The sequence below is a fragment of the Bos mutus genome, chromosome 10 (assembly GCF_027580195.1).
Source record: "Bos mutus isolate GX-2022 chromosome 10, NWIPB_WYAK_1.1, whole genome shotgun sequence".
Lineage (NCBI taxonomy): Eukaryota > Metazoa > Chordata > Mammalia > Artiodactyla > Bovidae > Bos > Bos mutus.
In genome coordinates this window covers 85,893,866-85,907,021 of record NC_091626.1, presented here as the reverse complement: position 1 = coordinate 85,907,021, position 13,156 = coordinate 85,893,866, and the positions used below count along the sequence as shown (strand labels likewise).

General features: G+C 45.8%; 1 protein-coding gene across 3 annotated transcripts in view; it reads right to left on the bottom strand.

Annotated features, from left to right (window-relative positions):
* KCNK10 (potassium two pore domain channel subfamily K member 10) overlaps positions 1–13,156 on the bottom strand; it is a 164,530-nt gene that overhangs the window by 50,545 nt on the left and 100,829 nt on the right. For 2 of the 3 annotated variants that reach the window (XM_070378415.1, XM_070378414.1), the window contains exon 3: positions 9,469–9,586. The exons of the other annotated variant lie outside the window; for it this stretch is intronic. In XM_070378415.1, coding sequence (XP_070234516.1) covers positions 9,469–9,586 — 118 coding nt within the window. The remainder of the gene's footprint in view (positions 1–9,468; positions 9,587–13,156) is intronic. 3 annotated transcript variants of the gene reach the window in all.

Below are 13,156 nucleotides of genomic sequence, written 5' to 3'. Positions count from 1 at the left end.
CACTTTCCTTGTCTGAATGAGGGGGCTATTAATAGCACCTACCTTACAGCTTCAAGAGCTACATGTGAAGCCTGAGGACCCTTTGGAGATTAAATCCACAGTGAAACAGGAGGCCCAGAGTAAGCATTCAGTAAGGATCCGCAATTGTCACCTTGCCTGGGTTTTCTGCAGGAAGGAATCACTTTGTGTCTCCAGCAAAACTAAGTCCCAGGAGAAAAGAGATAGCTGCTTCTATTTTCTCCCCAGAAACCACCGTTCTCCCACAGCACCGAGGCAACTAACACAATGCCTGTGCCCCAGGCTGGACCGGCTGGATGGCACAGGGTTCCCACGACGGGACTTGGGGTGTAGGTCCTTGGGGCAGCGAAGGCTGGGGGGTGAGAAGCTGCAGGCCAGGCAGACGGAGCCCAGAGCATTACAAGTGGACTTCCTAAAGAGGAAGCCTCCGAGGATCCTCCACCAGCTGGGTTCCGGTGACGTTTGGCAGGAGGAGACCAGCCCAGCGAGAACACTCTGTTGTGAATGAGAAAGCCCACGGCAGCGCTCGGCGCCAGTCACCCCCAGGCTAGAAAAGAGCCCGAGCCCTTTCTGAAGACAAAGCTGGTGTTTACACAGGACACGGGCCTGAGCAGCACACACGGAACCCTCCCGTTTGCTATTTACGTGCCGAAGTCAAATCTTGGCCGAACCGTGTGCTGTTCAGCTCTGGGGTTTGGGTTAGAGCAAAAGTTCTCAAGCCAGGCTGTGCGTTCATGGGTGTGTGGCAGTCATGCAGCGTTCCCCACTTAAAAGGGCCTCGCTCTTGGTTTAATGCTCTGCTGTTGTCATTTTGAGGCTTTTAATCATTTTTTTGTTTTTTTAACAAGAGACTGCATTTTCACTTGACACTGGGCTTTGTGCCTTATGCAGCTGGTCCTGGTGGATAAAGTGGGGCTCTGTGGCTTACTAACCTTGAGATATTGGACAAGCCATCTAACGTCTCTGGGTCTCACTCCTCTCGTTAGTAAAATGAGGCAAATGAGAGTTAATGTGAAACTACGTGAGATGATGTTTGTGGAGCACAGTTCCTGGCACCTACTGCTGCTGTTCAGTCACCAGGCTGCGTCCGATTCCTTGCGACCCCATGGACCGCAGCACGCCAGGCCTCCCTGTCCATCACCAACTCCCGGACTTTAACCAAACTCATGTCCATTGAGTCTGTGATGCCATCCAACCATCTCAGCCTCTGTCATCCCCTTCTCCTCCTGCCTTCAATCTTTCCCAGCATCAGGGTCTTTTCCAATGAGTCAGTTCTTCCCATCAGGTGGCCAAAGTATTGCAGTTTCAGCTTCAGCATTGGTCCTTCCAATGAATATTCAGGACTGATCTCCTTTAGGATGGACTGGTTGGATCTCCTTGCAGTCCAAGGGACTCTCAAGAGTCTTCTCCAACACCACAGTTCAAAAGCATCAGTTCTTCAGCACTCAGCTTTCTTTATAGTCCAACTCTCACATCCATACATGACCACTGGAAAAACCATAGCCTTGACTAGACGGACCTTTGTTGGCAAAGTAATGTCTCTGCTTTTTAATATGCTCTCTGGGTTGGTCATAACTTTTCTTCCAAGGAGCAAGCGTCTTTTAATTTCATGGCTGCCGTCACACTGGCAGCTGGATTCTTGTCCACTGTACCACTAGGGAAGTCCAATAACTCTTAACTGAGTTCCAGGAGAGGGACACGGTTACTGGTTACCATCTGGGACCTGAGGAGGGGCTCTCTAGGATGCGGGTAGAGTCAAGTGACCTAATCCAAAAATGCCTCAAATGGGGAATTTCCTGGTGGTCCAGTGGTTAGGACTGTGTGCTTTCCCTGCAAGGGGTATGGATTCCATCTACCGTCAAGGAAATAAGATTCCAAATGCTGAGTGGCAAGGACAAAAAAAAGCTTCAAAGAGGAAATCTAACTGGATTCTAGAGCTGTTGGTGAGAACTCAAATCATTGTCTGCCCTTCCACAAATGATGTTTTGTGGGAAGAATCTGCAGATAGCTTCCTCCCGCTGAGGAAAAGTATACCCTGGAGACCCACCCGCACAGTCAGCAAATGAGAATCAGTTACTGAGAAAGCGGACAGGGTGCAGGGTGACCTCAAATAGGACAGCAGTCTAGTCTTCTCCTGGCGTGACTCCTGGTTTGGAGAAATACTTGAACATGTTCCCCTTGTGCCGCACGTTTGTAGATCTTCCTGTATAGCTGAGCACAAGAAAATCTTGTCAAAAAAAAAAGTGCTTTGATATCTTCAGATAAAAGGGACCTCTGTTACTGAGTAGTATCACTGCTTTTCAGGAAAAGACTATTATTCCTAAGATCTCTGTATATGCATTCTCCATAATGAGCACATTTTTTGTGTCTGAATAGCACATAACCTCACGTGGCTCAGGAGAGTCTCTGGAGAGCGATTTGGCAAGCCTTTCAAAGGTTCAGGCCCTTTGACACAGCATCCCCTGGGGGATCTTGCCAAGAAAACAAGCAGAGATGAAGATCGCCCTTAGAGAACAAGGATTTTCATTGTGATATCACACTGTCACAGAAGTGAAAACCACTGAAGCCTGCAACATCATGTGATTACAGAATTGGTAGCAGATCCAAAAGACCCATCAAAGATGATGCTTTTCCAAAGAGCCTTAGTAATATGGGGCAGTGTTTACAGAATTACGCAGCACATTATGTGAACTCAAGCAAGCACGCTAATATGTGCGTATTTCACAAGTAATAAAAGAGCTCCTCGGCTCCAACTGCCCTACTGCCTGAGTTCTAAATGATGGAAAATGTCTCAGAAAGAAGAAGAAAAATTAGCAGGCTCTTAGTGTTTTATAAGCCTTGCTACCACTTGTAATGAATGAATTTGCCACTAAATAATTATGAGAAATCATCATCTCCTCACCTTACTATTCTTTCTAACACTGTACTCCTGTTTTCTTTAGAAATTTCTAATGGTGTGACTTTCTAAAACTTTCCACCCGCAGTCAAAATTTAGCCAGCTAAATGGTGTTCAACTCACAACACATTATTTTTCAATTAAGACAGAGTGAAAGGGAAAAAAAAAGGCATTTTTTCCATCCACTAGAAAAGAACGCAATCGCTGTGCGACCACGGAGCCGTGCCCCTGACCTGGGGTTCGGGCTGCTCTTGTTTTGTTCGTTTTTGTCCCCTGCCTGTTGTGCAGCAGTTTCCTGTTCGGGCTCCATCTTCCCTCAGACTTTGGGAAAGGTCCCTATCCTTTGCCCAGGTGTGACACAGCATCCGTCCTCCCACTATAGAGGCAACAGCATCCCAGGTTGCCAGGACACCAGCACGTGGAAACCTAGGGGCTTATCCACTAGGAAGCTCCATCTAAGCCTTGAAACCAAAAGCAAGGAGCCCACAGGAGGAGGCGGCGGCGGCCGCAGTGGCCAGCAGGGTCCAGCCCGGGCTCTGAGGGCAGAGGACACTTAGCAGCCCTCCGTGATCTCTGAGCCGTGAGTGTGCATTTGTTAGGGTTTTTCATTAGGTGAGAGAGAACCCAAAGCACGATGGAGCCCAGTGCAGGGTGTTTAACACGTGTTAACTCTCTACGGGCGGCTTCACCCCAGCTCAAAGGCGACAAGCGGGACCTCACTTACGGCTCCCCTCCTGTTACTCGGCTTCTTCACTATCAGCTGAACTCTAGGCAGAAAAACCCCTAGAGGGAAGGAAATGGACAGCAGGGTCCTCCTGGCTTACCTTTTTCCCGATTTACCTCCAGTAAGAAAAAGAAGTCATTTCCTCCAAAACTCACGCAAAAGCCCCTGCAGGAACCCACTCGCTTACTGGCCGAATCCAGGAATCCTGTCTGTCTCTGAACTCAGGACTGTGACCGTGCACATGCACATTACTGAATTTCTTTCTTTTTTTATGCTTCTAATTTAATTTTAATTTTTAAATTTAAGTATAGTTACTTATGAGTCTCCCCTGGTGGCTCAGACAGTAAAAATGTCTGCCTACAATGTGGGAGACCTGGGTTCCATTCCTGGGTTGGGGAGATCCCCTGGAGAAGCAAATGGCACCCCACTCCAGTCCTCTTGCCTGGAGAATCCCATGGACGGAGGAGCCTGGTGGGCTGCAGTCCATGGGGTCACCAAGAGTCGGACATAACTGAGCAACTTCACTTTGCTTTGCTTGTGCTATAGTCACTTATAAGGTGCTAATTTCTGCTGTACAGCCAAGTGATTCAGTTATACACACATATATACACACATTTTAAAATATTCTTTTCCATTATGGTTTACCAGAGGATATTAAATAGAGCTCCCTGTGCTACACAGGACCTTGTTGCTCACCCATTCTGTATATAATAGCTTGAATCTACCAACCCCAAACTCCCCCCCATCCCCTCCCTCTTGGCAACCACAAGCCTTTCTCTGCCTGAGTCTGTTTCTGTTTTGTAGGTTCATTTCCGCCATGTATTTGATTCCACGTGTAAGTGACATCATACGGTGTTTGTCTTTCTCCTTCTGACTTACTTCACCGTAAATACCCCAGCGACACACGACCCCTTTCCCCATCTAATATCCAGACCGCTGCGCACAGTTGAACCTGACATTGGTCTTCTCTGGTCTGCTGCAGCGATGCCCTCAGGGGCTGCTGAGCTGGATGGCACTTTTTGCCCTTACATCAAATGGTGCCATGTCATCCTGCATCCTTTGTTGGATACTATGGGATTGAGGACAAGCATGATCTGATCCGGTCTGGAGTGTCTGAAAGGCTTCTAGGCCCCAGACTTCCTGGCATAATTTATGCCTCTACTACTTGGGATAGTTGATCTTAATACACTTGCAGATTTGTAAGCGCAAACCTAGTGTGCCAGAAATTATGTTACGAGACTTTCTAAAAGGAATGACAATTCTCGCTCACTCCAAGTTTCCTTATTGCACATAACTTTCTTGAATGCAACAAGGTAAAAGTCATACAGGTTCTGAAGATGAGGCCTATAACCATACACAAAAACCCGTGCCGCTACAACAACCCAGAGCTTCTGAAACTGGCACCAATAGGAAGACAATCACCAAAGATGCATTCCCCCCAAAAAGGCATACCCTCCAACACCCACCCAATGTGTGGCTATGAAAAGTAGGGGGAAGGAAAAACCTCACAGAAGGCCTCAGAGAGTTATGGGATTTGAGAGATTTGAACTAAGAGAGAGATTTCCTCCCACAGAATATAAACAAATGTTAATGCAAGAATCCTCCCACTGAGTGCAGAAGAATCTCCCTCTGTTTGGCCATCGCTGCTATGAACTGGTGATAGCTGTGTGTCTCCCATTCTTCTGAATGAGAATTTTTATTGCAATGTGACTTCACTACTAAACAAGGGCCAATAACTCTCAAACTCTTTTTCAGCAGAGCTGGGAAAGGGATGCAACCTACAGATTCCACCATATAGGTCAGGGTTACCCAAAGAAGCTGAGATTGCAGAGGCAACATGGGAAAAAATATAGAGAAGTACAGAGAATGATTAAAGCGCCCATTGATGGCAAATCTCAGAAAGTGTCAGTAAAAATCCAATTATGAAAGTGAGGGTCTCACCTTGCACTTCAAAAGATACATCCCTGTTTGCACCAAGTGTGAAATACAGTGTGAACAGGAAGAGCCGCAGAAGCCTTCCTGAGCTTGACCTGGTCCAGAGAAACAGAAGAGGCAGAGCTATGCAGAGAGGAACACAGACAGGCCGGGTCTGCAGGAGGCGCTCCGCCTCACTGGCAGCAGCAAAGACGGGCGTCTTGGCACGTGCGGCCAGAAAGGTTACTGACTTCTCCCTGCTCCCCTCTTCAAGCCCCTGGGAAAGTTCAGCAGAGAGCTAGTCCAGGGATATCCAGTGTGTTTGGCATCAAAAGAAATGCTCGGCGTGAAGATAAAGCTTCCATTAAAAAAAAAAAAAAGTGAAAGAGCAGCAAAACTTACCAGTGAATGAAAGACACTTGGCAGAAAGATGCTGCCCCAACCAGACAAAACCGTAAACAAGCATGAAGTAATCGCCTCTCAGAATCATCAGAGAGAAACCACAAAGATGCAGGAAATCAGGGAGAAGATGATGAGGTAACAAGTGTAGATGAGATGTGAGCTAAGCTAATGGAATCCAGGGAAAAAATAGCAAAGAAAAAAGTCCCCTAATGATCACAGTAATGAAAATAAAATTGGAAGACGTGCATGGAGGAGGTAAGACTGTGAAAACACACACGCACACAAAGAAGAGAGGACGGAATCAAGCAAGTGACACGACCCAGCTCCCAGAGTAACGGAAATAAAAGTGAACAAAGGGGCCCAATTAAACTTAAAACCTTCTGCACAACGAAGGACACTACAAGCAAGGTGAAAAGGCAGCCTCCGGAACAGGAGAAATAGTAGCAAATGAAACAACTGACAAAAATTAGTCTCCAAAATATACATGCAGTTCATGCAGCTCAATTCCAAAAAAATAAACAACCCAATCAAAAAGTGGGCCAAAGAACTTAATGGACATTTCTCCAAAGAAGACATACAGATGGCTATCAAACACATGAAAAGATGCTCAACATCACTCATTATCAGAGGAATACTAATCAAAACCACTATGAGGTACCATCTCATACCAGTCAGAATGGCTGCGATCCAAAAGTCTACAAACAATAAATGCTGGAGAGGGTGTGGAGAAAAGGGAACCCTCTTACACTGTTGGTGGGAATGCAAACTAGTACAGCCACTATGGAGAACAGTGTGGAGGTTCCTTAAAAAACTGAAACTAGAACTCATACGGCCCAGCAATCCCACTGCTGGGCATACACACTGAGGAAACCAGAATTGAAAGAGACACGTGTACCCCAATGTTCATCGCAGCACTGTTTACAATAGCCAGGACATGGAAGCAACCTAGATATCCATCAACAGACGAATGGATAAGAAAGCTATGGTACATATACACAATGGAGTATTACTCAGCCATTAAAAAGAATGCATTTTAGTCAATTCTAATGAGGTGGATGAAACTGGAGCCTATTATACAGAGTGAAGTAAGTCAGAAAAACGATATACTATATTGTATAATATACAGTACAGTATATTAACACATATATGTGGAATTTAGAAAGACAATAACCCTATATGCAGGACAGTGAAGGAGACACAGATGTATAGAACAGTCTATTGGACTCTGTGGGAGAAGGCGAGGGAGGGATGATTTGAGAGAATAGCATTGAAACTTGTATATTATCATATGTGAAATAGATGACCAGTGCAAGTTCAATGCATGAAGCTGGCCACTCAAAGCAGGTGCACTGGGATGACCCTGAGGGGCTCGTCCTGAGGGGGTGGGGACAGAGATGGGAGGGGGGTTCAGGATGGGGGACACATGTGCACCCATGGCTGATTCATGTCGATAAATGGCAAAAACCATCACAATATTGTAATTAGCCTCCAATTAAAATAAATAATTTAAAATTTAAAAAAAATTGAAAGCCAATTTTAAGGGTTAAAAAGGAGTTCAGGAAGATACTAGTATAGAAGACATGGAAAGAAGTAATGATAGATGTACAATTGGAATCCCTAAAGAACAGAGCCCAGACCATACAGCGGAGAAAATGTTTCAAAATGACAATCGAGACAGCTTTCCTGAAATAAAAGGGACAAAACCTCATAGCTTTATCAGGCGAATGATAAAGAAATAATCTTTTGAGTAGCTGAGCAGAAAGATCAAGTCAGTTATACTGATAAAAGGAGGGAAATTGCCTGCCATTAGGTTTCTCCACCACTGCATAAGCAGAGGGGGAAACAGAGTAACCAGCAAGATCCTTGAAAAACAATGTGAGTCACTGATTTCATTTCTAGCCAAACTGCCCTTCAAGTGTAAGGCTGCTGCTGCTAAGTCGCTTCAGTCGTGTCTGACTCTGTGCGACCCCATAGACGGCAGCCCACCATGCTCCCCCATCCCTGGGATTCTCCAGGCAAGAACACTGGAGTGGGGTGCCATTTCCTTCTCCAATGCATGAAAGTGAAAAGTGAAAGTGAAGTTGCTCAGTCGTGTCCGACTCTTAGCGACCCCATGGACTGCAGCCTACCAGGCTCCTCCATCCATGGGATTTTCCAGGCAAGTGTAAGGCTACCATTTGACAATACAAACACCCAGGGAATATTGCTCCCAGGAGCCATTCTTAAGGTTCAGCCAAGCAAGTGAAGATTGACAAAAGCAATGGCAAAACCACAGTGTAAACCGTGGCTAGAGATGAACACGGACAATATTCAACCGCAGAACTATGACTAACACAATGGGAGTACCCAGGCAGCAGAACAGAATGTGAAATATACACCCTGATGTCACAGAATGATACAGAGAGTAATAATTGATAGCGGAAGAGGAAAAGGAGTTGAGATGCTGAGTCAGTTCCCTCACTGCATTATATATGACCGCTGAGAGCCAAGAGTTATTATTTAAAGTGGGCAAGTCGTCTGACAGAAGCTTAAGCATATTTAATGATGTAAAAGTAAACACTGATAAGATGGCCTCAACTGAAACTGTGTGGTGGAGAAAGAGATGTCACCACCCATAACAGAGGGCTAATAAATACTGCTTAAAGATTTGAACCCTAAGGTTATTATATGCGATTATAATTATGAAGTTAACCCCTATGACAAACCAATTAACACCTAGGACAAAAATACAAGACTCCCCGAGGATCAGATAAAAGACACACAGAAATACAATGAGAACAAAAATTGGTGCAGGAAGTAAGTAATCAGAGCTCACCTTATGATCAGCTGTGAAGAGCATTTACCCAGCAAAGTAATGCAAACATTCACTTTTGATCTAATTAAACCACAGGGAAGGAAGGAGGACGGAAAGAGAGCCCTTCTACGGTGGGCAGGGATGAGGAAAGGGAACTAATTCCTCATCTTCCTCAATGGGAAGTCAAGAAATCATCACTAAAATAAAATTTGGGAAGTGCAGCGCAAATGTGATATTTAAAGACATGGAGATGAATATCAAAATAATCAAGCAAAAGGGATGAAAGCAATGTATCCAGGGGAGGTTAAAAAAAGAGAGACGGGCAGAGACTGCTGTTTTTCATAACAAACTTTGTAGAACAGTTTGGTACCTTCATGAATAACTGTAATAAGTACACTTTTAAAAAAGGAATTTCAACTCAGCTGAGCAATCTGAGTTCAACTGACCAATTCAGAGATTGATTTTTTTCACTTTAACCTTCCCATGAGGTCCATTTAAACTAAAGGTCCCCTAGACTTTCATTTTGAAAACTGAAACAGTTCATTCTACTTTGGCTTTTATTGAAAGCCACCACACAAGTACTGTGATAACTTGACAGTGTTTGGGAAGCCTCCTCCGAACCCCCGGCAGTCGTGGATTCTATGCGGACGAACTGTTGATTTTAGTGCCATTATTCAGGAGGGCCTGCCGGGGAAAAGATACTTGCAAACACATGGATACCTATGGTGGTGATGACAGTTCCAGCAAAGAAAAAGGCACTTCCCAGGTCCCAGTGACTGCTGTTGTTGGAAGAGTTTCCTATTGGGCTTACTCCTGCGTTGTCCGCGTCAAGAGCGTGCTGCAAGGAAAGTGAGAAAGCATGAGACTCAGTTAAGAAGTTTATCAAGATTCCCTTGCTCAAGAACCTGCAGTGATCTCTAGACGACAGGGTATGCGGACAAAAGCACAGTCACAAAGTGAAATACTGCAGTTAGAGAGGAAAGCGCAGCCCGGAACCCCACCGCCTGTGCCGGACCGCACAGCACCAAACCCGCGCTGAACACCTGACTCCACTGCAGCTTCAACCTGCTCCAGAACTGTGATCTTTCTAATACTTTTTCTCTTTCGATGAAGTGTCGTTGAGTCACAATACTATGTTAGTTTCAGGTGTACAGCAAGGTGATTCAGTCTCTTTTTTATTGTATTCCATTATAGGTCCTTACAAGAATACAGCTCCATCTGCTAAATCCCTCTGCTCATCTATTTTATGCAAAGTAGTCTGCATCCGTTAACCCCATACTCCTCACGTGGCCCTTTGGTAACCACAGCTTTGCTTTCTGTGTCTGTGACTCTATTTCCACCTTATATATAGACTCCTTTGTATTATCTTTAGATGCCACATATAAATGATATCGGGCTTTCCAGGTGGTGCTACTGGTAAAGAGACCGCCTGCCAATGCAGGACACAGGAGATGCAAATTCAATTCCTGGTCGGGAAGACCTCCTGAAGAAAGAAAGAGCAACCCACTTCAGTCTTCTTGCCTGGAGAATCCCATGGACAGAGGAGCCTGCCAGGCTACAGTCCACAGGGTCACAAAGAGTCGGACATGACTGAAGCTACTTAGCACACACACATAAATGACATGTGCTATTTATCTTTCTCTGTCTGAGTTATTTCACTAAATATGACATTTTTTTCATAATAGTTCTCTGTCCTATAAAAACCGTCCATTTTGTACAGACCCTGGGAGCATGCCTCCAGATGCTAGATGAGATCTGCCCAATTCATAAATCATTGAGTAAAGCCAATTAGATCTTCAAATCTACTTAGTAGAATTTTTATAACACTATACACTCACTTATTAAAAGTAAAAAATTAGTTTTAAATGGGAGGGGAACCTGATATATACTATATTGTCATTTATGTAAAATGTGCAGGTGTAGGATTCCCAGGAGGCTCAGTGGTAAAGAACCCATCTGCCAATGCAGGAGACGTGAGAGACACGGGTTCAGTCCCTAGTCGGGAAGATCCCCCGGAGAAGGGCGTGGCAACCCACTCCAGCATTCTTGCCTGGAGCATCCCACAGACAGAGGAGCCCGGTGGGCTGCAAAGGACACGAGTGAAGCAACTGAGCACGCACGCAGGGTTTACCCAGTCCTGGCACAGGTTACGCAGAACGCACAGGTCTTGAGTATCCACGGAAAGCGGTCTGTGAGGACTGGCCCCCAAAGCGGTCGTTCTTGGAAGACAGGATTTCAGTTCCTTTCCTCTCTTGCCTGTTTTGTTGGACTGGTTTCCCCTGAGTTGGTTTCGGGAGTTGGGAGCTAGGACCTCAGAACCTCGGGCAAGTTATGTTCACCCCTCTCAGCCTAGATTTCCTCATCTGCAAACTGGAGGTGATAATTCCTCCCCCAACAGAGTTACTGTGAGGATGAAGTTAGATGATTGATGTAACCGGGTGCCCAGCACTGGAGCAAGGCTTAACAAAGAGCTGCCAACTGTGTGACTGTCATTTCACTGTCCCCCCAACACACACACACACGCACACACACATACCTCCTTTTTAAAATAAATGACAGTGACTCCTCACTGGCTACTGGATTTGGAATTTCATACACTTTAAAATTCCCAATGACTTGGCCACACTGACGCTCCAACCCCAGCTCACATGACTGGAAAAGCCTCCAGCCCTGGGCAGGACCCTCTAGGAGACATCCCCTCGTACACCTGAACCTCTGCTTTGCTCTCCCACAAAGGTGCCCCTCCTTCAGGGTCTAATCTGGGCCCCAATTCTTCCAGGAGGTTGTTTGTTCAGGTTCCGCCCCCATGGACGGCCTAGGCCCAGAACTTATACCTCTTCATCACATACAAGTCACGGGTCTTTGATCACACATCCGCTGCTGAAGATCCTTCCAGAGTCTCAGCGTGCACAGAACAAGGTGGACAATCCCTCCGCAGCTCTTCCCGAGTAGGCCCTGCCAACCTCTTTCAAGCCAGGGGAGAGGGTAGGAGGAGATTTCAAGCAGGTGAGCCGTGGTGGAGAAGGGACAGCTGGGGGCTTCCCAGGGAGGTGACAGAAACATGAGCTACTTCTAGAAAGGAAGAGAGACTCCACTCTCTGCCGAAAACTGTAATAACCCCACGTGGATACTGCCAGACACAATTAACATTGAGATGTGATTATATTCATCCTAAATAATGGCCATTAAGCTTTGTTAACGGAGAAGGCAGTGGCACCCCACTCCAGTACTCTTGCCTGGAAAATTCCATGGATGGAGGAGCCTGGTAGGCTGCAGTCCATGGGGTCACTAAGAGTCGGACACGACTGAGCGACTTCACTTTTCTTTTCTTCACTGAGCTTTTCACTTTCATGCATTGGAGAAGGAAATGGCAACCCACTCCAGTGTTCTTGCCTGGAGAATCCCAGGGACGGAGGAGCCTGGTGGGCTGCCGTCTATGGGGTCGCATAGCGTCGGACACGACTGAAGTGACTTAGCAGCAGCAAGCTTTGTTAAAACGAGCAGACAGTGGTTGCCACAAATTAGATGACAACTGAAAAAGTCAACCATTGTTAGTTACGTTTTGCCTTCATTGATCTGAGATATTTCCAACTCTTTAGACCAGGGATCAAACCCGTTTCCAGAAAAAGCCAGACAGTAAATATTTTAGGTTTTGCGGGCCACATGTGGTTTTCGCTGTGTAGTTTTCCTTTCTTTTTATAGCCCTTTAAATATGCAAAACCATTCTTAGCTCACAGTTGTTCATAAACAGACTACTGACTGCATTTGGCAAATTGTTCGATCCCTGGGTTGGGAAGATCCCCACTCCAGTATTCTGGCCTGGAGAATCCCATAGACTATTCCATGGGATCACAAAGAGTCGGACACGACTGAGTGACTTTCACTTCACACTTCACTAGACAATTGACAAAAGGAAAAAACCTCTTTTGTTCAAGTCTTTACTCTTTCCTGCCTCTAAGAACATGAAATATTACACTAGCCACTGTTTCTAACATAAACCTGGCAGCCCAGAACTTAAAATCCAGCTGCATGGAACGTGTCTTTGCCCGAGGTTTAAATCAGCCTGATCTACAAAGGTCACTTCTTCACTGGTGGCTCTGCAATCCTCTGCTTCAGATAGAAGACAGAGGGTGAGTTCTTTCTGCTGGTAAAATACCCATTTTCACTCTCCTGTGAGTGCCATCAGACCAACCACAGGCCTTCAGCTTTGTTTATCTCTTCATCATCGATTCGGCTCTGATGGGCCCACCTCAGGGACAGCTCTAGAGCCCAGTCACTTGAGTGGCCTCAGATCACAGCATCAATACCTAATATTTACAACTTCTATGAAGCAGTGAAAAGAGTTTGGGTTCAATCCATCCTCCCTGTGCTAAGGACAGCACACTGACATCCAAAGCAGACCCAGTGC